This window comes from Sturnira hondurensis, unplaced genomic scaffold (genome assembly GCF_014824575.4).
Source record: "Sturnira hondurensis isolate 20B ecotype Veracruz unplaced genomic scaffold, ASM1482457v3 Scaffold0018097, whole genome shotgun sequence".
NCBI lineage: Eukaryota > Metazoa > Chordata > Mammalia > Chiroptera > Phyllostomidae > Sturnira > Sturnira hondurensis.
The window spans coordinates 740490-766169 of NW_028090728.1; the positions used below are offsets into that span (position 1 = coordinate 740490).

General features: G+C 44.1%; 1 protein-coding gene, 1 non-coding gene and 1 pseudogene across 2 annotated transcripts; 1 reads left to right on the forward strand and 2 right to left on the reverse strand.

Moving 5' to 3' along the window:
- Window positions 1–1300: 1300 nt before the first annotated feature.
- On the reverse strand, window positions 1301–16257 carry CENPV (centromere protein V). Its single transcript, XM_037068776.1, has 5 exons — window positions 15451–16257; window positions 12589–12687; window positions 11018–11087; window positions 2789–2903; window positions 1301–1684 (listed from the first exon to the last, which is right to left on the reverse strand). Exons 1-5 carry the CDS (start codon window positions 15834–15836, stop codon window positions 1560–1562), a joined length of 795 nt encoding a protein of 264 aa, XP_036924671.1. The 5' UTR covers window positions 15837–16257; the 3' UTR covers window positions 1301–1559.
- A 3565-nt stretch (window positions 16258–19822) lies between these two features.
- LOC119002750 (phosducin-like protein 3) lies at window positions 19823–21099 on the reverse strand (annotated as a pseudogene).
- A 660-nt stretch (window positions 21100–21759) lies between these two features.
- On the forward strand, window positions 21760–21900 carry LOC119002831 (U4 spliceosomal RNA). Its single transcript, XR_005069825.1, has one exon. It is a non-coding gene; the product is annotated as a U4 spliceosomal RNA (small nuclear RNA).
- Window positions 21901–25680: the final 3780 nt, after the last annotated feature.

The following is a 25680-nucleotide window of genomic DNA, read 5'->3' on the forward strand; positions in this document are numbered from 1 at the left end:
AACTCCAGTGGCTGCCTGAAACCAGGACAGTACCAAACCCTGTATACAGGGCTTTTTCCTACACAAACACACACCTATGAAAAAGTTAAATTTACAAATTAGGCACAATAAGAGATTAACAATAACTAGTAACAGAAAAATAATAATATATTATAATCAAATTTATGTAAAGGTATCCTTTCGAAAATTATCTTATCATGCTGCACCTACCCTTCTTCTTGTGATGTCAGATGACACAGTGCCCACTGATGAGATGAAGGGAGGTGGAACTTTCCACTTGATATTTTCATACTATAGTTGACAACAGTAACTGAAACCACAGAAAGCCAAACCATGGATAGGGGAATTACTGAATTTCCTCTCCCCTCTTTTTTCCCTAGTCTAGTCCAACTCAAAATCATTTCAATTGATTTTCTTATGCAAATCTTTCAAAGCTTTCTTACGCACAAGCTTCATGTTCATGAAGCATGTGCCATCACATATACACTCAGGATTTGATAGTGAAAGGAATGCTTTAGGAAATGCTTTAGGTTCTTCCAATAGTAATAGGCAGACAAAATGTCAAGCAAGGGGACAGGGGAGGCAGCTGAAAGATTGGGTATCAGGCCAGGCTCTCTTTGTCCTGTTCAAAGCTGTTCAGGGCTTTCCAATATCTGTAAAATAAAGGCCTAATTCCTGAGCCTAATCTCCAAGACAGTCCACAGTCCAGGTTCAACATATTTTCTGATCTCTTTTATTACTTCTTCCCATCACAAGTACCCAGTTCAGCCTGAACATGAGCATGTGCCCCTACCTGTTCAGAGTTCCTTCTCCTTTCCTAAACCTGGCTTCCTTTAAAAATATACACTCAAAATCTGTTGTTTAATGGGCACAGAGGTTAAATTTTACAAGATGATGAGTTCTGGAAATTGGTTGCACAGCAGTGTGAATGTACTTACTACTACTAAAAACCTGTACACTTAAAAATGGTAAAGATGGTATATTTTATGTTACATGTATTTTACCACAACTTAAAAAAATTGGAAGCTGATTTACTTTAAGACTTAAATCACACCGTTCCCACTCCCCACGTCTTCTGTGACTAACCCGTCCCTCCTCTGAAGCCCTTGAGCTTGTGGTATCTTTACAGTTCACAAGGGTTCATCGTCACCCACATTCTCACACTCTCAATAACTGTCCACCTGGCTTATCTTCCCCTTCCAATTTGTCTGAGCCACCTTACTCAATAAACGTCTGCTATTGATTGACTGGCCTCAGGAGCAAAATCAAAGTGCAAAGAAAATAATAGATCATGGTAACTTTTAATATTAAAATATTTATTTTTCTAAAAGATCACACAAAAGTTGGGGAAGGAAAGAAAGGTGTTAACTAGCCTGCATCAAGATCTGAGCTGACGAAGGACAGAGAGCTGCCTAAAGAAACTGGTAGCTGGAGCAAGGGGCAGAGCTTGGCACGGCCACAGCCGGGGTCAGCCAGGTTCACGGCACCACCAAGAGCAGAGGGGACAGCTAACTGCTGCCCCAATCACCCTCCTTTTCAGGAAGGGAGGAAGCAGGAGCTCACTCTTTGGACATGTTCTTGATGGTCTTGTGCTCCTTCATGGCCTTCTCCCACTCACTGCCATTGAACTCCTCGATGACCACACTCCGAACAGTGCCCTCATCCAGGCAGTGTGGGGCGATTCCTGGAGGGAAGTGGCAGAGAGAAAGGGGTCCCCAGGATGTGTGAGACCAGGTGCTGTAATGGCTCTGGGACAGCCCACACCTGCAAGCATTGCCCTCCTGCATGGGAGACTTTCCGATGTTACACTGGAGTTTACAGTGCCAGCCTCAGGGTTCATCACCCTCATCTCCTGGCTGGGGAGTGGGCTTCCTGAGCCAAAGGGTGGACAAGGCCAGACTCAGTCACCACCAAGGTGAGAGCACAGAAGAGTAGAAAGACTCAGCCTACAGCAACCTCAGACTGACAGGCCTTTTCCAGGGCTAAGACAGTTAACTATCTAAGCCTTAAATGCCTCGCATCAGTATAGGACTTGGCACTTTCCAAAAGCTTTTCCTGTGCCTCAAGGGAGGTGAAAAGGAGTCTCTGTGTGACACATGAGGAACACACAGGGGCTACAAAAGAAATGGGCCAGAAGGACAAGGGTTATGTGGGACCTCCTGTCAGAGGAAGGTCATGGCAACAGCTGTCCCAGCATAGCTCTGGAGGTTGCTCTATACAGGGTTTGAGATGCCTCAGGAGTGTTCTCAATGCTGCTTTCCACTCAATTTGCCCTGCAATTGGCATCATTCTGAACAAATGTTTAAAGATTGTTCTCTCCCTCCAGATCCAAGTAGGACTTCAAGAGAGACTTGTGGTGGGGAGTTCTCCTGTTTGTGTTGTGAACCAGCCAAAACATTTTTAATGGCATTATCAATGCTCCCCATTCTTGCTTCCTTTATCCCTTTAGCCACTGTTGTTAAAATTCCCTCCCCCTTTCCACCAGCCCATCTTCTTCCCCTTCCTCCCCACCTCTCAATGTTGGCCAGGTGGCACACAGCGCCAGCAGCACCAGTAATGAGAATCAGCATCTGGCTGGTACCTGAATACCACAGCCAGTCTTACAGCCCATCGTTTCAAAAAGGCTCCACCAAAGAGCCCTGTTCATCCAAAACATGCATGTGGAAAAGCCTTGCCAAGTGGGAGGCCAGCCAACAGTGCCAGTGCCCACCTTTCTCAGCAGCATAACCACCCAGGACGACCCCAGGAAATTGTGTTACCCTGGGCTGTGGCTGATGCCCACACTCACCAAAGCCACCAGGGTTGGAGCGGGGAGTGTAGAAGCTCTGCACACCGCACCTCTTACAGAAGGTGTGCTGCGCCTTATGGGTGTTGAACGTGTACGTGGTTATGCTCTCAGCTCCCTGAGAAGAAACAGACAGACAGGTGCTCTCTTTACAAAGACATTTTTTATTGTCATTAAAAAAATATATCTTTAAAAAGGCTCAGTGGGTTGGGAAGCCTTTCTGTAGGGCTCTCAGGATGATGAGGACACACCCAATCTCCCAGAGACTAGAGCTTCTCTGGGGCAGGGAACTACCCACATAGCCTGGAGATGCATTAGTGCAGGTAGGTCCTGGACCCAGAGAAGTAGCAGCTCATGCCTTCTCATGGGTCAGCTGCACACAGAGCAACTCAGCTTTGTGCCTTCTCTGGCCCATGGGAAGACAGCGTGCCCTGTTAGTGGCAGGCAGAGAAACATCTGTTCCCCAGGGATTGTGCTCAGGGCTGCCTCTCCCTGTCCACACACAACACTGCTCAAGGTCTTAAGGAAACTGGTAACTGTATTTGAATTCATTTACAAAGGACAAACTAAGAAAAGAATATTTGCCAGAGACCACAGACAGAGGGCTGATTTCCTAAAGGGGTAATAAATGGGAAATTGGGCAAAGGACATGACCAAATAGTGAAAAGAAAAAACAAACAGCTATTTAACTTGTGAAATGATGTCTACACTCATGAACTGCAATGAGATACTTTTCACTTTCATGGCCAGGGGGGCAAAAAATCAAAAATTGTTTAACCCAGCATTGAGGCGTATGTGGAGAAACATGTACTCCCATGTATCAACCGCAGGAATATAAACCGGAGAAATCTGGCATCTGCCAAAACTTTAAATGAACATATCCTTTAACACAGCAATTCCACTTCTAGAAATTTATCCAACAATTAAAATTCCATATGTATCCAATGTCATATGTATATAGATATTACAACACTGTTTCTAACGGCTTAAGATTGGAAAAATTTAAAATGTCCATCAATAGAAGATTAATTGAAGCAATTACGGGCACTCATAAAATGGAATATTCTGCAACTTTTGAAAAGAATGTGGTAGTTCTATTTACCAATACTAATATGGAACAATCTACGAGGTTTCAAAATTAACTGAAAAAGTAAAGCATAGACTTCTGGCCAAGATGGAGGTGTAGGTGGAAACACTGTACCTCCTTGCATAACCAAACTTAAGGACAACAAAGATTTAGAAACAAAAACACAACCAGAACAGACAGAAAATGGAACTGTACCGAAGTGCAAAAACAGCAAACCATTCATCCAGACAGGTAAGAGGGGTGGAGTCAGAGGCTGGCAGAGAGAGGTCCTGGCAGGAAGAGGTGGTGGTTAGCAGACCTGGGAGTGGGGAAAAAACTAGCAGACTCAATCCAGTGAGGTATGCAAGGAGGTTGGCTGACCACGGAAACAAATTCACACACAGATAAACCAGGCATAAAAAAAGGAGAGTGAGACATACCTAGCAACCCAGGGCCATAGCGATGGGAAATAAAGCCTAAAAGCACCAATTAGAAAAACTTGCCGGGCTTGAGGTGCTGGGAGAGGCTCCCAGACTCACAGGAGAGTTTGTTGGAGAGACCCACAGAGTCCTAGAATGTACACAAGCCCACTCACCCAGGAACCAGCACCAGAAGGGCACAATTTGCTTGTGGGAAGTGGCAGAGAAGACCGAAATCTGACAGAGAGTGGAACAAGTGTCATTGCTCCCTCTCTGATCCAACCCCCACATTACAGTGTCACAACCCACCAACTGGGTTGACCTACTCTGGTGAACACCTAAGGCTCCGCCCCTTACTATGTAAGAGGCGTGAACAGACCAAACATTATGGCTCAAACAGAACAGATCAAAGCCCCACAGCCAATACTTTTAAGTGACCAAGAGACAACCAACCTATCAGATGCACAACTGAAAACACTGGTGATCAGGATGCTCACAGAACTGGTTGATTTTGGTCGCAAATGAGATGAAAAAATGAAGGCTACACTAACCAAAATGAAGGAAAATGCACAGGGAACTAATAGTGATAGAAAGGAAACTGGGACTTAAATCAATGGAGTGGACCAGAAGGAAGAAAGAAACAACCAAACAGAAAATAATGAAGAAACAAGAATTCAAAAAAATGAGGAGAGGCTTAGGAACCTCCAGGACATCTTTAAATGTTCCAACATCCAAATTATAGGGGTACCAGAAAGGGAAGAGGAAGAGCAACAAGTAGAAAAGTTATTTGAACAAATAATACAGGAGAACTTCCCCAGTCTGGCAAAGGAAATAGACTTTCAGAAAGTCCAAGAAGCTCAGAGAGTCCCAAAGAAGTTGGACCCAAGAAGGAACACACCTAGGCACATTATAATTATATTACCCAAGATTACAATGAAGGAGAGAATTCTAGAAGCAGCAAGAGATAAGGGGACAGTCATCTACAAAGGAGTACCCATTAGACTGTCAGCTAGTTTCTCAAAAGACACCTTACAGGCAAGAAGGGGCTGGAAAGAAGTATTCCAAGTCATGAAATCCAAAGACCTATATCCAAAATTGCTCTATCCAGCAAAGCTTTCATTTAGAATGGAAGGGCAGATAAAGTGCTTCTCAGATAAGGTCAAGTTCAAGGAGTTCATCATCATCAAGCTCCTATTATATGAAATGTTAAAGGGACTTACCTAAGAAAAAGAAGATAAAAAAAATGTACAACTTCCACCAAGATGGAGGCGTAGGTGGAAACACTGTGCCTTCTCCCACAACCAAGTATGAATACAACAAAGGTTTGGTAAACAAAGATGCAGGCAAAGAACAGAAAATTGAACTATACAGAAGTTCGACAACAACGAACCGTTTAACCAGACCAGTAAGAAGGGCAGAGCCAGCAGCGGAGCAGGGTTGGGCAGGAAAGATCCCCCAACCCCAGGTGCCCAGGTGGCCGGGGTACCATCAGATGGACCCAGTTGAGGGTGCAAGGCAGCAGGCTGACTGTGGTCACACATTCGAGTGCAGTGAGACAGAGTGAGCAGGCCCCAGCAGCCAGGAGCAGCAGAGGGGACTGCCATTGCTCCCCTTTGACCCTGCCCCCACATACAGCATCACAACCCAGCAACTGAGTTGCCCCGCCCTGGTGAACACCTAGGGTTCTACTCCTCATATGTAATAGGCACGAAGAGTCCAAAATATGGCTCAAGAAGAACTCAAAGCTCCAGAGCCGATAACTCTAAGTGAAAAAGAAATATCGAACCTCTCAGATGCACAGTTCAAAACACTGGTGATCAGGATGCTCACAGAACTGGTTGATTTTAGTCACAAATTTGAGGAACATATGAACGCTAAACTTATTGAAATGAAGGGAAATGCACAGGAAACCAATAGTGATGGAAAGGAAACTGGGACACAAATCAAGGGGATGGACCAGATGGAAGGAAGAAATGACCAAAGAGAAAATTGTGAGACTTCTGCCAAGATGGAGGCATAGGTGGAAACACTGTGCCTTCTCCCACAACCAAGTTTGAATACAACAAAGGTTTGGAGAAACAAAGACACAACCAAAGGACAGAAAATTGAATTATACGGAAGTCCGACTACATCTAACCATTCAACGGGGACGGTAAGAGCGGCCGGAGCCAGCAGCGAGCAGGGTCGGGCAGGACAGGTCCCCCGACCCAGGCACGCAGGCAGCCCGGAACCAGTTGGGGTACGGGGCAGACTGACCATGGTAACACATTCGCACACAGTGAGACGGACCACGCAGGCCCCAGGGGGCGAGAGCTGACGGCGGTGGCACACTCGCGTGCAGTGGGACGAAACGAGTGGGCCCGGTGACGGCAGCAGCTGCAGCACCAGTGAGGGCCACGGCGGGAGGCGGCAAGCAGGACGTCATAGTCCCTCTTTGACCCCGCCCCCACATACAGCGTCACAACCCAGCGACTTAGTTTCCCTGCGCTGGTGAACACCTTAGGGCTCCGATCCTGCTATGGAACAGGCACGAACAGCCCAAAAGATGGCGCAAGAAGAACTCAAATTCCCAGAGCCCATAACTCTCAGCGACCGAGAAATTGCCAGCCTCTCAGAAGCACAATTCAAGACACTGTTTATCAGGATGCTCACAGAACTGGTGGATTATAGTCACAAATTAGGGGAACATATGAAGGCTAAACTAATTGAAATGAAGGGAGATGTCCAGGAATCCAATAGCAATGGAAAGGAAACTGGGACTCAAATCAATGGAATGGACCAGAAGGAAGAACGAAACATCCAACCAGAAAGGAATGAAGAAATGCTAATTCAAAAAAATGAGGAGAGGCTTAGGAACCTCCAAGACATCTTAAACGTTCCAACATCCGGATTATAGGGGTACCAGAAGGGGGAAAGAAACAGCCACGAGTGGAAAACTTATTTGAACAAATAATAAAGGAGAACTTCCCCAGTCTGGCAAAGGAAATAGACTTCCAGGAAATCCAGGAAGCTCAGAGAGTCCCAAAGAAGTTGGACCCAAGAAGGAACACACCAAGGCACATCATAATTACATTAGCCAAGACTAAAATGAAGGAGAGAATCCTAGAAGCAGCAAGAGATAAGGGGACAGTCACCTACAAAGGAGTACCCATCAGACTGTCAGCGGATTTCTCAAAAGAGACCTTACAGGCAAGAAGGGGCTGGAAAGAAGTATTCCAAGTCATGAAATCCAAAGACCTACAGCCAAGATTGCTTTATCCAGCAAAACTTTCATTTAGAATGGAAGGACAGATAAAGTGCTTCTCAGATAAGGTCAAGTTCAAGGAGTTCATCATCACCAAGCCCTTATTATATGAAATGCTAAAGGGACTTATATAAGAAAAAGAAGATGAAAAATATGAACAGTGAAAGGACAGCAAACACACAGTTATTAACAACCACACCTAAAACAAAAGCAAACCAAGAGGACAGCTAGATCAGGAGTGGAACCATAGAAATGAAGAACACATGGAGGGTTAGCAACAGGGGAGTGGGAGGAGGAGAAGGGGGGAGAAGGTACGGAAAATAGCATAGACAGTAGGTAGAAAATAGATAAGGGGGAGGGCAAGAATAGTAGGGGAAATATAGAATCTAAAGAATTTGAGACATGTCATAAACTAAAGGGGGGAATGGTGGGGGAGGGGTGTGCAGGGCGGAGGCGAATGAAGGAGGGAATAGAACAACTGTAATGGTATAATCAATAAAATATATTTTTTAAAAAATGCACAGTAAAATGACAGCAAACTCACAATTATTAACAATCACACCTAAAATTAAAACAAAAACAAGCTAAGCAAACAACTAGAACAGGAACTGAACCACAGAAATGGAGAACACATGGAGCGTTAGCAAGAGGGGAGTGGGAGGAGGAGAGAGGGGGAATAGGTACAGAGAATAAGTAGCGTAGTCGGTAGACAGAAAATAGACAGGGGGAGGGCAAGAGTAGTGTGGGAAATGGAGAAGCTAAAGAACTAAGTATGACACATGGACATGAACTAAAGGGGGGGAATGTGGGTGGGAGGGGGTGTGCAGGGTGGAGGGGAATGAAATGGGGGAAATGAGACAACTGTAGTAGCATAATCAATAAAATATATTTTAAAACAAATAATTAAATATAGATGAATAAAAACATACAACTAAAACTTGCTCCTTCAACAGACTGTAGCCAAAAAGACAATACTGCTCTAGAGCACACAAAAATGCATTGATAAGCTGGCCCACAAAGAAAAAATAAGGGAAAAAAATATCAATTCCAAGACCCTATAGTCCAAGGCTACACCTGGAGGTGTCCAGAAACCATCTGTCCTGAGTGCTCAGGAGCAAAGGTGAACAGGGTCCACAGCCTCCAGCAGGCATCTCAGGAGAGCACACTGGCAGTCTTCTGGGCTTATGGGAAACATGAGACAGGTATGCTGCCCACCTGTCCCACCTCCCCTACCAGTGACATGGAGGATCAAGGAACTGATAAAGAATAGGACACAGGCCCTGGCTGGGAAGCTCAATTGGTTAGAGCACTGTCCCAATGTGCCAATGTTGTGAGTTTGATCCCTGGTCAGGGCACATATAAGAATCACCAGGAGGGCAAAAATAAGTGAAACAACAAATTAATCTCTCCTTGTCTCTCTCTCTCCCTTCCTCTTTCTCTCTAAAAACAATATTTTTTTCCACTTTTATTTAAAAGTTTTTTAAAGAAATAGAAGACAAATCATCCCAAAGTATCTGGGATTAAGTCTCTCACTACCTAGGAAAAACCACTACTCATGCATTCATTCACTTATTCTTTCCTGAAAAACACTGAGTATTTCCTTAATGTCAAGACTATGAGGCCAGGAGCTGGGCAGACCTGACAAGTGATGGTGTTTGGAGACCCTCACAGTCTAGTAAAGGAGATAAACGTGGAAGCAGATTACCCCAAGGCACAGATCTGTCAGACCACAACTAGGACAACTAAGGATGGAATGAAAGCCCTACTTCATGTTAGCAACAATGTGCCAAAGCCCTTCTAAAAGAGTTTCTACTACTTGACCACAGATTTTAATTCTAAGAGAACTGAGCCTACAAAAATATTTTCTAAATTATCAAAGATTTATACACAGGGAGGTTCACCACAGTGTTGTTTATGATTGGAAAAAAATAGCACTCAACTATTGGGAACCACTCTGCCTGGTTTCAGGAGTTGTAACTACCCCCCATGGCTAAGGCTGAGTGAGCCACTAAGGAGACAAAGCTTGTCTCTGGCAGCAGCGCTGCTTCTGCTTCATCCCCTGCCCGCAGTGCTTGGTCGGTTAGTCAGTGACGGGTAAGACCCCTCAGAGGAGGGGCAACCTAAGCCAGACACGATCACTTGGGAGGCCCTCAAAGGACTCTGGGAGCTGCAACAAAGAGGGAGTAATAGACCGTCGTTCCCCAGCTATTCTGACACAGCCCGAGTCCCCATGTCCTCTGGGAGAAGTACTTCCTGGCTCTAATCCACTTAAGCCTGAAAACCTGTGATGGAGGAGGCGGTGTAGCCCTTTGCAGGCTACAGCAGGTTCTGGGTGATCAGGCCTAAGAAAGAATATGTAAAATCTTGTGAAACCTGCTTTGTTTAGAATGCTCTCATTTAAATGATAAGGGTCCAAGCAAGAAGTTTATTCCTCAAAGTTTTATGGCTCTTTAGCTATCTGACTCTGACTGAGAATAAGCCCTCATAGTTCTTTGAATGCTATCTATTATTTGATCCTTACCTGTATTCTTGTGTAAAACAAACCCAATAAAAGCTCCTTGAGGAAGGGGCTCCTGGCCCTTCTCCTTGAGGGACTGGCCACCTTTCCTCCCCATGCAGATCACGTCTTGGTAGTTTCACTTTCATCCGTGGTGGATAGGGGGACTTTGCGGGCAAAGTTACCCCCACACTCAACCTCTAAGTTCAAATATAGAGATTTGTTTATGGTCGATCCATATAACAAAACATGGTGTGAACACAGGAACAGTGGGGTCAGTAAACTAGGAAATGGTGGGAGAGGAAGAGACTGAACAGTGGAGGGAAGACTTTTCACTGTATATATGGCCTTTTGTACCTTCCAAATGTTGCACCAAGCACAAAAAAATTCCCACAATAATAAAGTTTGAAGTATATTTTTTGTTGGAAAATGCTAAAGCCAGTTATAAAGCAGAAATAAAGGTAAAATCCCACTTTGATAAAAAATATATATAGATGTATTTATCTGTGTAGAAAATAATGCACAAAGATATAAACCAAAATATTTTTTAAGTTATTTCTCTTTTTAAGATTTTGTCTATTTAGTTTTAGAGAGGGGGGAAAGGAGAGGGAAAGAGAGGGAGAGAAACACTGATGTGTGAAGGAAACATCAACCGGCTGCCTCCCGCAGATGCCCTGATCAGGGACCAAACTCACAACCCAGGCATGAGCCACACCAGTCAGGGCTACACATCAAAATGTTAGCAGTGGTTACCTCTGACTGATAGGATTTGGGTGATCTTATTTATTTGAAAATGTTTCCTCAGTAACATCAAATAAGCATCCAAAATATAAAGGAAAAAAATAACATGATCTTTTAAAAATAAACATGACACCTGATGTCCAGGAAAATTAAAGCCTCAGAGAAGCCCTGCTGTGCTCCTCTCCTGCTGCACTCCAGAGGGTGTGCTGTCAGTGGGGGACTCACCCATGGGCTCTGCATCTTCAACCCTGCTCTTAGCACTAACCTTCAGGAGCTTGAAGCGAGAAGCAGGAACAATGAAGTGTCTATTTTGCTTCTTCTTGCAAACACTGCAGCTACAGAAAGACAGATCAAGTCCCAGGTTGTAAACAGCCATCTGTACCCTCTGAGTGCCCAAGGGGCCCAACCTGATTGGCTTTGAGAGCCTGCTGACCCCAGAAGTGAAGTTCCTTTCAACACTATCCAGGGAAGGGGGAGCTCAGGCAGATGCACGGGCCACCTGGGGTCTCTGCCCACAGGTCTCACAGCCAGCAGTTGAGACCATACAACCTGGGAAAACCAGAGCCAAGAGAGCCACCTTTCTGTTGCCCCCCTATCCTGCCTGCCCCTGGCTCATTACAGTGAAGGGACACACTGCATTCTAAAGACACCTATATCCTGCACAGCACAGTGTGACACCTTTGGGGCAGCCACACACAGGTGGACAGGGAAGGCTCTGTCTCCCTCTCTCCTCATCCACACAGCACAGAGAGCCTAGCTCCAAGGAAAATAGGTCCTCGGGATCGCCATCTTTGGAATTCAATCTAAGCCACCTCTTTTCAGTCCACCTTCAAAAAAATTCTAATTTAGTACAGAATCCTCTATCTAGAGGATCCTCTAATCCTCTAGTATAGAATCCATGGTGCTGTCCTGGCTAGTATGGCTCAGTTGGGCATTGTCCCACAAATTAAAAGGTTGTGAGTTCAATTCCCAGTCAGGGTACATGCCTGGGTTGCCAGTTTGGTCCCTGGTCAAGGCACATATAAGAGGCAACTGAGCAATGTTTCTCTCTCACATTAATGTTTCTCTTCCTCCCCCTCTTTCTAGAATTTTTTTAAAAAATGAATCCATGGTGCTTCTCCGATCTGGACTCCACTCTTAGTAGCCTAGCAGTTCCCCATTTGAGTAATTCCATGATGTATTTTTTATATATAATTCAGGTACTAGCTAGGGGCAAGATACAGAAGCCAGAGCCTATTGTCCTGGTTCTGTCACAATGCCAGGGAAGGTGCAAAAAAGCAGCCCCCCCACCCCTGAGCCTGGAAGTGCTGTCCACCTCACCTGAAGGACAGTGAGAGGGCCTGGAGAGTGGTGAACTGCAGGGGCACACACCCACTCATTTATTGTCCTTAACCCCCAACACTGAAGACTCTGACCAAGGCATTTCACTCAGTGCCCAAACTGACTGACTTCCAGCTAACTACTCCCTCACACACCAGTAGAACTGTCTGGGGGTGACTCTCCCTGGCACAAGCCACAGGACCCTGCTCTGAGTCACCTGGGGCTGTACTATAGGAATGAGCTCTCTCCCCACCTCTTTCATGTATACACACAAAAGACTAAGTTATTCTTAGCCTCCATCTTTTTAAAAAAATGTTATTATTAAAAACTTCTAGTATATACTACTAGAAGAATAGAAAGAAGAGAACAATGAGCTCTTACATACCCATCACCTGACCCCAACAATTACCAGCTGTATGTTGATTCATCTATACCCCAATTCCCCAGCTGATGTTGAAGCCCCGCATTCTAACTCAGAAGTCCTTTTCGACTAGCTTGGGAAGAGAAAACACTCACTTGCAGTCAAAGATGTGTAAGTCTGCCGAGGCCCAGACTTCAAAGCGAACTGCTCCACAGTGGCAGCCTCCCGTGTGTTTCACCAGGCCCTGGTACTCACTACATAAAACAGAACATCGGGAGGGTAAGAATTCCTGAAGACTCCAGCAGGCCCCCACTGCGCAGCACGTGCTTCTCTCTTCTGTTGTGGAAAGAAACCAGCAAGATGGACAAAACTCTTCTCCACATGACAACAGATGCCCCTGCTTTTGAGGAGGAACTGTGTGTGAATTTATAAAAGGCAGGTCTCCATGCCTTCTTTGTCCATGAGCTCTTGGCTTATCTAAGAACTCTCGTGAGTTCCATGCCTTACATGTTAAACAGCAAAAGAAAGCACTCCAAAAATGTGGGACAAGGCAGGGTGGGAGCAGTGGTGGGAATTCTAATCCCATCACTCAAACATTTTTTATTTATATGTCAAATATTTACTAAAACTTTTTATGCACCAAGTGAACTGCACTGAAAAGAGCAGTAACTGAGATACGACAGGCATGGTTCCTGGCCTTATGGGCCTTAGGTAGCCATCAAACAAATTACCCAAGTAATATTCAAATGATTGTGATAAAGGTGGTCAGGCCGCTATGAAAAAGAAAGACACGGGGACCCTACCAAGTCTGAGGGTTCAAACAAAAGCCTTCTGAGAAAGTTACAACGGCCCTTATAATTTTGCTATATACCCCTCCAGTATTTTACATATATGTAACTTTTTACAGAGGTATACATACACATTACATACAACTTTAATCCTTTTAAAACTTACTATATACATAAGCAAGCCCTTAATTGAACAGGATTAAGATTTGATAAATATCATCAAAATGCTTTCCAAAATGGCTGGACACTCTTATCAGTCATCACTGAAAAAGCATTTCACTGTACCTTTCAAACAATAATTACAGGAAAAACAGCTTGCTGTAGTTTTAGTCTGCATTTATTTGGTTATTAAGACTACATGAGGGGACAGATAAAAACGTGAAGAGGAATAAGTGGTACAAACTTCCAGTTATAAAATAAGTCACAGGGATTTACTAAGGTGCAGCACAGGGAATACAGTCCATAAGAACACACTAACCCTGTGTGGTCACAAAGTTACTGGACTTGTGGTGATTGCCTCATAAGGCGTACAAATGTGAAATCGCTATGTTGTATACCTGAAACTAGGATAACGTTGTATATCAGCTATAATCTTTTTTAAAAATTTAAAGACGGAATGCTTTATCATGTTTCTTTACATTTCGAATCAGTTAATTTGATGTAATTTTTTCTGCATAATTTACAATTACTGTTTCATGTAAAAAGTTAAAATATTACAGCATTTGGTAACATTAAAAATTAGTCTCCTCCTGGCTGGTGTAGCTCAGTGGATTGAGCGTGGGCCTGGGAACCACACGATCACGGTTTGATTCCCAGTCAGGGCACATGGCTGGGTTGCAGGCCAGTTCCCAGCAGGGGACTCACAAGAGGCAACCATACATTGATACTTCTCTCCTTCCCTTCCCCTCTAAAGATAAATAAATTTTTAAAAATCTAAAAAAATAAAATAAAATTAGTCTCCTATAACCCTAACACCTGCAGGAATCCAGTCAACTATTTGCTACATAATCTTCCAGACTTTTTTTTCATACACTATTTTAACAAAAACAGTGCAGAATTATACATTCCTTTTGCACATAAGTTTATATGATGAGGTTCAGTTTCTTACAGGTAAAAAAATATTCAGTCTATACTCCAAAGTGATAAAAAGTGAGGTACACAAAAATCCAAATAGTGTGTCTCTGAGGAGCAATTCTCACTAAAAGAATTTCTTCTGGAACAAAGACAGGGAACATTTTATTCAATTGGTAATCTTCAGGTTGTTAGGCAATTGTTAGGTTGTCCTTGTTTCCTCTAGGGTTTCGATTGTTCTTTCCAATTCATAAAATAATCGACAATGGGAGGTATTATTAGGGAGCTAAAATATTTCTCTGTAGCACAGCTATTCTCCAGAGCAGGGATCTATATGCTATCACACTTGCAGAAAACAAGGCCGACCCTGCCAAAGAGAACATTAATAGCCCCTTCCCAACATTATGGACAGACACTCTGTAACCCTCCTTTGGCCACATAAGGAGCTGGGGGTTTTTCCTGCAGTATCAAAGGCGTGGGAGCGCAGGGAGAGTGCGCCGCCCAGGAGCACCTGCGATGGAAAACAGAGAGGCTCCCCCATCTTGGGGACCCGCGCCGAGCTCCTGGATCCCACACCTCTTTGTGCGCGCTCTAATCTGGGATGCAGCAACCCCTCCCCGCCGCCCCGCTCCCTCCCAGCGAGCGCCTGGAACAAAGATGGGATTTCGCATCCTAGTTGATTCAAAATTTCTGTTTAGCTCTTCTCATCCCCATACCTCTTCCCTCCCACCCCTTCCAAAAACACCTGCGTAAATATAAAAAGCAACTCAGGTATGAGGAAAGACGTGGCATTTATCTTCTTTTCATTAGGAAAGACCCGAGCACCCTTTGCCCGCCAAGGCAAGAGAAGCGATGGCTGTCGCGGGAAACAACCTTCGTGTCCCAGGGCGCCGCTGAGTCCCTCTATAAGATCCAAGGCGGCGCCCCAACCCTTCTCGAGGAGAAGCCTCAACTCCAGTCAAGGCCGCTACAATTAGGAACGAGCTAGGTGCCACCGGGGGAAAGCGCAGTCGTCACATTACAGGTAAGACACAGAACCTAAAATTTGTCCTAAACCCGCAAGTAGGCAGAGGTGCACGGCAGGCCCGTGACCCGATTCCCGAGCTGAGGGTGTCAGCGTGGCCCCGGCTCTCCCGCGCCCGGCCCAGCAGCACTCACAATGTGTCCAGCAGAAGCTTAGCGGCACCCTCGAAGGTGAGCTTCTGCCGCTTCTGGAACGTCTCCCAGCGCTCCTTCTGGTCGCCCAGGTCCAACGTGGCCACCGAGGACGTCGTAGTCACTGGGGTCGGAGGCAGGGGCGGCGGCAGCAGCGCGGGATCCGGCTCCCCGGGATCCGCCTCCTGGGCCAGCGGTGAAGACAGCCTCGGCCGCTGCTTCGCCGACGGCTTCCAAGTCGCCGGAAGGTTCCGGCTCTCCGCTTGGCCCGTAGGACGCCGTGCGCGGGTGGCGCCGGGAGCCGAGGCAGTGGCGGCGGGAGCCCTGGAGGCCCCAGGCCGCTTCTGCCCGCGTTGCTCGGAGGACGCGTTGCTCCTTGTCTGCCGCATGGCTCCCGCGGCCCCGCGCTTAGGCCTCACCGCCCGCGCGTCCTCGCTGCCCCGCGCGCTCCCTTACCCGCAGAACAACCTTGCAGCCCAGGGGGGCGCTGCTCCCGCCAACCCCGGCCCTGGCCTCCGACTTGGCCCGGGTCCGGGCTTGCCTCACCTGGCTCCTCCCCACCGGCTGCGCTCTAAGCGGAGTCTCAGTTCGCCTGCTCGCCTGCCTCCGGGCCTGCACCTGCCAGCTGTATCATGCAGTCCAAACAAGACGGCGCTTCAGGCCTCGGCCCCCCGACACCCAGAGCCTGTTTGCAGCAGCAGAGGTGCCTCGTCTCCTCTGAATCCGGAGGGCTGCTTCTTTCCTTCCTGACCTAGGGGGTAGTGGGTCAGCCCTGAAATCACAGCCACATCCCAAAGGGAAACCTGCGGTAACTTCCACTCCGAGAAGAGGACAGTACTTATCTGGAGCCAGTGTGCGCCTGAAATGAACTAATGTGTGTAAATGCCCTGGCACCGGCTACCTGCTGGAGGAAGAGCGGCCGAAACCACAGTTCTTAAACTTCGTCTTTCCCACTTTACATAAAACTCTGTGTGTGCGTGTGTTTTGCAATTTATTAATTCTAAAAAAACTTTTTACCATGGACAACAGGTTTTTTAGAATTAATTAATGAATGAAACCCTGACTAAATTATGTGATTATAGTTTCGTTGAACACAACACCAAAGTTTGAAGCCCAAAATCACAAGAACCAGTGATGAAACCTAGATATTTTATTCATATATTCAAAGAAATGACATTTTCTCTAACTCATTCTCCTTGTTTTCTATTTCTTTAATTTCAACTTCCTTTTTTTATTTAACTTTTGTTCAAGTACAGTTTTCTTTCTTGTATTCCCAGCCCTGCCCCCGCCCAGTGCTCCCCACCCCCCTCCCATCTCCGCCCCCCCCCGTCTTAGTTATTGTCCATGTGTCCTTCATACTTATTCATGTGAGTCCATCCCCTTTTACTCTCAACTTTCTTATTCTGTTTTTGTTTATCTTTAGTTTAATAGTTTACTGAATTAAATACATAATTCCTTTATCTTCAGTGTTTTTAGTAATAAATATATTAATAACTATAAAATTTCCTCTAAGTATAGCTTTAGCTGTATCCATTAGGGTTTTATATGGTGTTCTCTAAGAATTTTCTAGATAAGCTGTCTTAATTACTTTCTTAATTACTCAATCATGAAATCAGAGTTGTACAAATTTGTTCTTCAAGATTATCTTTGTTCTTCTAAGTCCTGTGCATTTCCATATAAAGTATGGAATCAGATATTAACTTCTACAAAGCAGCCTGCTTGATATCAACCATAATTCTCAGGCCCTCTAATTTAATATTCCTAACTTCATCCCTTTAATTTTTGTTTTTGCCATTCCAACAGTTTTTTTTCTAAAGGAAATGTTTTAAATTTAATAAGAGAGGTTTAAAGAAGAGCAAAGAGAAAAACAAAATAAATAATAACTGAAAACAACAAAAAGTAAAATTAAAATAAAAAATATTAAAAGGGAAAAAAGAGTTCCAATGAAATGAAAGAAATGTAATAGGACTCACAACAATGATTATTTCTGAGATCTATGAGATTTAAAACATAATTATAAAAGGCTAAAACCAAAGGATTCATTCCTACATTTTCCTTTTTTAAAAAATCCAGACGGTTTCTCACATCAAGAAGGTTCAGCCCTCTTCCACTAAGATGGAGGCGTAGGTGGAAACACTGTGCCGTCTCCCACAATCAAGTTTAAAGACAACAAAGTTTTAGTAACAAAAACGCAGCCAAAACACAGAAAATTGAACTATACTGAAGTCCAACAACAATGAACCATTCGGTCAGACCGGTAAGAGGGACGGAGCCAGCAGGGGAGCCCAGTGGGGCAGGAAAGATCCCCCAACCCAGGCGTGCAGGCAGCTGTCGATGGATTCCAGGTGTGGGGTAGCAACAGGCGGACCCAGTGAGGGCACAAGGTGGCAGGCTGACCATGGTCACACATTTGCATACAGATAAACCAGCGAAGGAGCGAGCAGTGAGACAGACCTCGCAGGCCCCAGCAATGGGAAGCGGCAGAGGGGACCGCCATTGCCGGTCTTGGACCTCGCCCCCACATACACCATCACAACCCAGCAACTGAGTTGCCCCACCCTGGTGAACACCTAGGGCTCCGCTCCTCATACATAACAGGCGTGAACAGACCAAAATATGGCTCAAGAATTCAAAGCCCCAGAGCCGATAACTCTGAGCCACCAAGAAATAGCCAACCTCTCAGATGCACAGTTCAAAATACTGGTGATCAGGATGCTCACAGAACTGGTTGATTTCAGCCACAAATTAGAGGAACATATGAAGGCTAAACTAATTGAAATGAAGGGAAATGCACAGGAAACCAATAGTGATGAGAAGGAAACTGGGACTCAAATCAAGGGGGTGGACCAGAAGGAAGGAAGAAATGACCAAACAGGAAAAAGTGAAGTGACAAGAATTCAAAAAAATGAGGAGAGGCGTAGGAACCTCCAGGACATCTTTAAATGTTCCAACATCCGAATTATAGGGGTACCAGAAGGGGAAAAGAAACAGCCATGAGTGGAAAATTTATTTGAACAAATAATAAAGGAGAACTTCCCCAGTCTGGCAAAGGAAATAGACTTCCAGGAAATCCAGGAAGCTCAGAGAGTCCCAAAAGAAGGTGGACCCAAGAAGGAACACACCAAGGCACATCATAATTACATTAGCCAAGATTAAAATGAAGGAGAGAATCCTAGAAGCAGCAAGAGATAAGGGGACAGTCACCTACAAAGGAGTACTCATCAGACTGTCAGCGGATTTCTCAAAAGAGACCTTACAGGCAAGAAGGGGCTGGAAAGAAGTATTCCAAGTCATGAAATCCAAAGACCTACAGCCAAGATTGCTTTATCCAGCAAAACTTTCATTTAGAATGGAAGGACAGATAAAGTGCTTCTCAGATAAGGTCAAGTTCAAGGAGTTCATCATCACCAAGCCCTTATTATATGAAATGCTAAAGGGACTTATATAAGAAAAAGAAGATGAAAAATATGAACAGTGAAAGGACAGCAAACACACAGTTATTAACAACCACACCTAAAACAAAAGCAAACCAAGAGGACAGCTAGATCAGGAGTGGAACCATAGAAATGAAGAACACATGGAGGGTTAGCAACAGGGGAGTGGGAGGAGGAGAAGCGGGGAGAAGGTACAGAGAATAAATAGCACAGACGGTAGGTGGAAAATAGATAGGGGGAGGGCAAGAATAGTAGGGGAAATATAGAATCTAAGGAACTTGAACACGTGGTCATAAACTAAAGGCGGGGAATGGTGGGGGGGGGTGCAGGGTGGAGGGGAATGAAGGGGGGGAATAGAACAACTGTAATGGCATAATCCATAAAATATATTTGAAAAAAAAAGAAAGTTCAGCCCTGACTGGTATGACTCAGTTGGTTGTGCCTAGTGTGGCAAAGAGAAAGGTCACAGATTGGTTTCCTGGTCAGGGCAGTCCATACCTGGGTTTGGAGTTAAGTTCCCCAGTCTGCTCTCCCTCTCTATCTCCCTCCCTTCCCCTCTCTCTAAAAATAAATAAATAAAATCTAGGAAGAGAGAGAGAGAGAAGGGAAGAAGGAAGGAAGGAAGGAAGGAAGGGAGGGAGGGAGGGAGGGAGGGAGGGAGGGAGGAAGGAAGGAAGGAAGAGAGGAAGGAAGGAAGGAAGGGAGGGAAAGAAGGAGAGAGAAAGGGAAAGTTCAGGCTCTGGCCAGGTAGCTGAGTTCGTTAGAGCATGGCCCCTATAAAGCCAAGGTTGCAGGTTCCAACCCCCAGGGCATGTACAAACATTAACCAATCAATGCATAAATAAGTGGAACAACAACAAATTGATGTCTCTCTCTCTCTCTTCCTCTCTCTCCCCCACCTTCCTCTCACTCTCTAAAATCAATAAATAATAAATAATAAATAAATAAATATTTAGGGGAAAAACTGTTACTGCGGCCACAGCCTTAGTGGTTCTCTGAATCACTGCCCTTCCTCATGGTATTAGCACTCCACCAAGGACAGAAACATGTGTTCAGTTGGTGTCTTAGGGTTTTCCTGCATGTCTATCCTGATTATCTCTATACTCAGATAATTCCCATTCCAACCCATCTATTGTCAGGTTCATGCCAGCAAATACCAGAGGTCCCATAAATTGAGCCTGGTATCACCTTCAAGGTAAACAAATACTGTGGGAAGATTTCTACCAGGATAATTGGGTATGTTGGTTGTTGAAATGGCTTTGATAAATTTGATCTCCGGAAACTTTCTGGCAAGTCCACTGAAGTGCTGATTCATCAGCGTACAGATGGGAATCCCTTGTTTGTAAAGGTTCAAGATCACACTCAAGCCCTCTCCAGCTTTGGTAACTTCCTGAACACAATCCTTTCCTGAAATCCACAAAACTTTTCCAAATTTGTTCTACACTTCAACTTTCCCTTCAGCAAGTCTGTGCTGCCTGTACATTTCAATAGCGCATTGTTCTTCCTCATTAAATCTGTCTTCACTATCCTCCATTCTTCCAAAGTCGTATCATCGTTTTCAGAACTTACTGGTGAAGGACTAGTTGCTCCTCCTCTTCTGCCTCCTTTTCCAGTTCGTTTAAACTTTCCTTCATGGGCAAGATGCCCTATTTTTTGCATAAGATGTCATTCCACTCACTGTCTGCCTTGGGGTCCTGAATTTTGCCTCAAATAGCTAGAGCCAGCCTGGCCAGGGCAAGCTCCTCTCCACTCCCCTTAACCCGCCCCCTGCACCAGCTCTCTTGTGCATGCCCCCATGCCTTTATTTATTTATTTTTCATTCTTTCACTCCTCCTCAGAGTTAGACCAACTAATATTTTTCATATTACTCTAGTTACTATTTGATTGAATCAAGTCAACGTAATTCCTAGAATCATACTGTTCAGGCACATACCTTTTTAATTGCCTGCTTGGGTTTGGGGTGTGCATTAACTTGATTCAGCTGTTTTCTTCCCTTCAAGCCAATTTAACAGTATATCTTCAAGGTAAAATTCTAATTCATGTTTTTCATTTCTAAATTGGGCTGAACCTTATTTAGACTAAAGTGTTTTTACATATATGCGCAACTTCACAACCACCACCCAGATCAAAACAGAACATTTCTAGCATCATAGAAGGGTCCCTTGTCCTCCTCCCAGTCAGTCCTCTGCAGGGGCGACCGTTCTTGCTTCACCACCATGGTTTTCAACTTCATATAAATGCACCTGTATAATATGTATTCTTGTGTATGACTTATTTTGCTCAGTGTCAGGTCTGTGAGTTTCATCCATGTTGTTCATGGATGATAAATGTACCTATGGTTCATTTATTTTCATTGGTGTGTAGTATTTCAGTATATGAATATAGTACATTTTATTTATTCTTTCTATTGTTGAAGGACATTTAGAGTGTTTTCAGTTTTGGGCTATTATAATAAGAGTGCTATGACTTTTTTTAATCAACCATTTTATTTTCCTCAAGATCTTGTGTGACAGGAAACAAGGAAGAACTTGGCTGGACAGTTCTTGCTTGGGGTCTCTCATGCAATTTCACAGCAATGTCACTGGGACCATGGTCATATGAAGGTGGCAAGGGGCTGGCCCTCTAAGATGGCTTCGTTTCCATGGCTAACAGTTGATGTGACTGATAGCTGGGAAACCCATTGGACCCTCAACTGGATTACTACCCCGAGCTTCTCCATATGACTTCCTTGGGTAGCCTCAGAGAATTCGGGGTTTTTTTGTTTTAACAATTGGCAGCTCAAAGTGCCAAAAATGAGAAACCTACTCTACAAGATGAAAATTTTGCCATTGTGGGTTTTTGTTGTTGGGTATTTTTTCTTATAAAATTTTAAAAATCTACCTTTGTGCAGTGGCAGTATTGTAGCCAATGAGGTTTATCTGAGGCATGATCACTGCTAATTGAAAACTTTTCCCAATACCCCACCGCGACGACTTGAAATATAGTCGGCACTGGCAATTTTTGACTGTCTCTATGGAAACTGAATACTTTGGTTTAAGAGGAAAAAAAACAAAAAAGGACAAACAAATTTTTAAAAATATGCTGGGATTTGGACTTGAAGTTGCATTGAATCTGTAGATCAACACAGAAAGAGCTGACTTCTTAACAGTATTACATCTTCCAATCTATAAATATCTCTCCATTTATGAAATCCTATTTAATTTTTCTCAGCAATGTTTTGTAATAAATTTAACATATCTTTTGTTATCCCTAAATATTTAATATTTTGTTGCTAAAGTGGTATTTTTAAATTTTATTTTTTCACTTGTTTGTTGCTAATACATAGAAAACAATTGGTTTTTTGTATATTGACCTTATACTCACTGACCTTGCTAAATTCACTTTTTTTGTCCTAATAATTTTGATTTCCTCTTAAATTGGCATGTTAGACTGTTTCCTAATTTCCAAGCAAATTAGAAAAAATCTTTTGGTGGTGATTTTTAATTTTATTGGGCCATGTTTTGTGCAAAACATCAATGACTCCTACATGGTCTTCATAGATTATATATAATTATGAATTTTAACTACAAGTATATAAAGGATATATTTTACATTACACATAAACATTAATACTATGTTTTTATATAGAATAGCCTTTTAGCACTTTTTAATGTATCTGGACTTGATTTCAACTTTATTTGATGACAATACCCCATTCCTGTTTTCTCTTTGTATTTATTTTTTAATATATTTTATTGAATATACCATTACAGTTGTTCTATTGCCCCCCTTCATTCCCCTCCACCCGCACACTCCCTCCCCCACCATTCTCCCCCCCCTTAGTTTATAACCACGTGTCTGTATTTCCCCCACTATTCTCGCCCTCCCCCCTATCTATTTTCTACCTACCATCTATGCTATTTTCTGTGCCTTCTCCCCCCTTCTCCTCCTCCCACCCCCCTGTTTCTAACCCTCCATGTGTTCTTCATTTCTATGGTTCCACTCCTGATCTAGCTGTCCTCTTGGTTTGCTTTTGTTTTAGGTGTGGTTGTTAATAACTGTGTGTTTGCTGTCCTTTCACTGTTAATATTTTTCATCTTCTTTTTCTTAGATAAGTCCCTTTAACATTTCATATAATAAGGGCTTGGTGATGAACTCCTTGAACTTGATCTTATCTGAGAAGCACTTTAACTGTCCTTCCATTCTAAATGAAAGTTTTGCTGGATAAAGCAATCTTGGCTGTAGGTCTTTGGATTTCATGACTTGGAATACTTCTTTCCAGCCCCTTCTTGCCTGTAAGGTCTCTTTTGAGAAATCAGCTGACAGTCTGATGGGTACTCCTTTGTAGGTGACTGTCCCCTTATCCCTTGCTGCTTCTAGGATTCTCTCCTTCATTTTGGTCTTGGCTAATGTAATTATGATGTGCCTTGGTGTGTTCCTCCTTGGGTCCAACTTCTTTGGGACTGCCTGAGCTTCCTGGATTTCCTGGAAGTCTATTTCCTTTGCCAGACTGGGGAAGTTCTCCTTTATTATTTGTTCAAATAACTTTTCTACTTGTTGCTCTTCCTTTTCCCCTTCTGGTACCCCTATAATTCGGATGTTGGAATGTTTAAAGATGTCCTGGAGGTTCCTAAGCCTCTCCACATTTTTTGAATTCTTGTTTCTTCCTTCTTGTCTGTTTGGTTGTTTCTTCTTCCTTCTGGTTCACTCCATTGATTTGAGTCCCAGTTTTCTTCCCATTACTATTGATTCTCTGTGCATTTCTCTTCATTTCACTTAGCATAGCCTTCATTTTTTCATCTAATTTGTGACCTAATTCAACCAATCCTGTGAGCATCCTGATCAGTGCTTTGAACTGAGCATCTGATAGGTTGGCTAATCTTGGTTGCTTAATTGTATTGTTTCTGTAGCTTTGATCTGTTCTTCCTTTTTGGCCATTTTTTTTTTTTTGGTCTGACTGTGCCTGTTATGTATGAGGGGCAGAGCCTTAGGTGTTTGCTCACCAGGGCTGGTCAACCCAGTCACTGGGTTGTGATGCTGTGTCTGGGGGTGGGGTCCAAGAGGGATTAATGGTGCTTGCTCTGCTCTCTGTAGGCCCACAGTCCCTTCATCTGCTTCCCCCAAGCAAACTGGGCCTTTGTGGTGCTGATTCTGTGTGGGTGGGCTTGTGTGCATTCTAGGACCCTGTGGGTCTCTCCAGCAAACTCTCCTGTGAGGCTGGGAGTCTCTCCCTGCACCTCAACCCCCACAGGTGTTTTCAATTGGTGTTTTGAGGCCTTATTTCCTGGTGCTGGGGCGCTGGGACCCTGGGTTGCACAGTCTGTCTCTCTCCTGTTATCTGCATGCAAATGTGGGACCGATGTCCAGTCAGCCAGCCCCCTTGCAAACAGAGCCCTGCTTCTCAGTTGCCACCTCTCTGAGTCTGCCCGTTACCACCCTGTGCCCAGGGTCTGCCAGCCGCTGCCTGTGGGCCTAGGGTTCACCTGCTGTGTCTTGCATGCCTGGGTGCTTTGTGCACCCGGTGTTGCTGCTTCCTGTGCTGAGACCCCTCTCCTCTCAGCCACTCAACTCTGCCCCACCTACTGGTCTAGTTGAATGTGTCTGTTTCAGCTCCTTGGTTGTTCGACTTCCACACAGTTCAATTTTCAATCAGTTCTGGTTGTTATTTTGTTTCTAAATTGTTGTTGCCCTTATTTTGGTTGTGGGAGGAGGCACAGTGTGTTTACCTATGCCTCCATCTTGGCCAGAAGTCCAGATTTTATTTATTTTTCAAGAGAGGGGAAAGGAAGGAGGGAGGGAGAAAACATTGATGTGACAGAGAAATACCTATCAGTTGCCTCTTGCACGCCCCCAACTGGAGACTATGCCAACAACCTAGGCATATACCCTGACTGGGAATCGAACCTGTGACCTTTTGATTTGCTAGATGATGCTCAACCCACTGAGATGCACCAGTCAGGGCTATACTGTGTATTTCTTATTTCATTAGTGTCATAACCATACTTGTCAGCTCCAAATGTTGCTGCTGAGCTTGGCACTCAAAATGTTTATTGAATTTAGACATAAATATATGTATTAGAAGATAAATTATCCACAACAAGCACTTTACTCTTCATCTACCCAATACTGAAACCTTTTTTTTCTATAATATAATTATCAATTGATTAAAGATGTCTGAATTTTTCTCCTAGCTAGGATCCATGGGCAATATATAAGCCCTGGAGTGTCTATAATTTTTTCTTTTGCCCTGGAAAATGAATGACATTTTATCTAATAACAGGATTCTTGGCTATTAGTTGCAGTTTCTCTCTTCAGTTTGTAGCTATTGTTCTACTGTCTTTCAGTTTCATTGTAGCAAATGGGAACTCTAATGCTAGTTTTATTTACTTTGTTCTTTAAATATAGTCTTCTCTTTGTCCTGGCCCAGTAACTCAGTTGGTTGGAGTGTTGTCTCATATACCAAAAGGTTGCAGGTTTGATTTCCAGTCAAGGCACATACCCAGATTGGGAGTTCAATCCCCACTGGAACGTATATGGGAAGCAACCAATGGAAGTTTCTCTCTCACATTGACGTTTCTCTCTCTCTCTCTCAAATCAATAAACATACCCTCCAGCGAGGGTGTAAAAAAAAGCCTTCCCTGGCTGGCGTGGCTAAGTCGATTGAGTGCAGGCCTGCAAACCAAAGGGTCACAGGTTTGATTCCCAGTCAGGGCACATGCCTGGGTTGCAGGCCAGATCTGCATTTGCAGGTGCATGAGAGGAAACCACACACTGATGTTTCTCTCCCTCTCTTTTTCTGTCCCTTCTCCTCTCTCTAAAA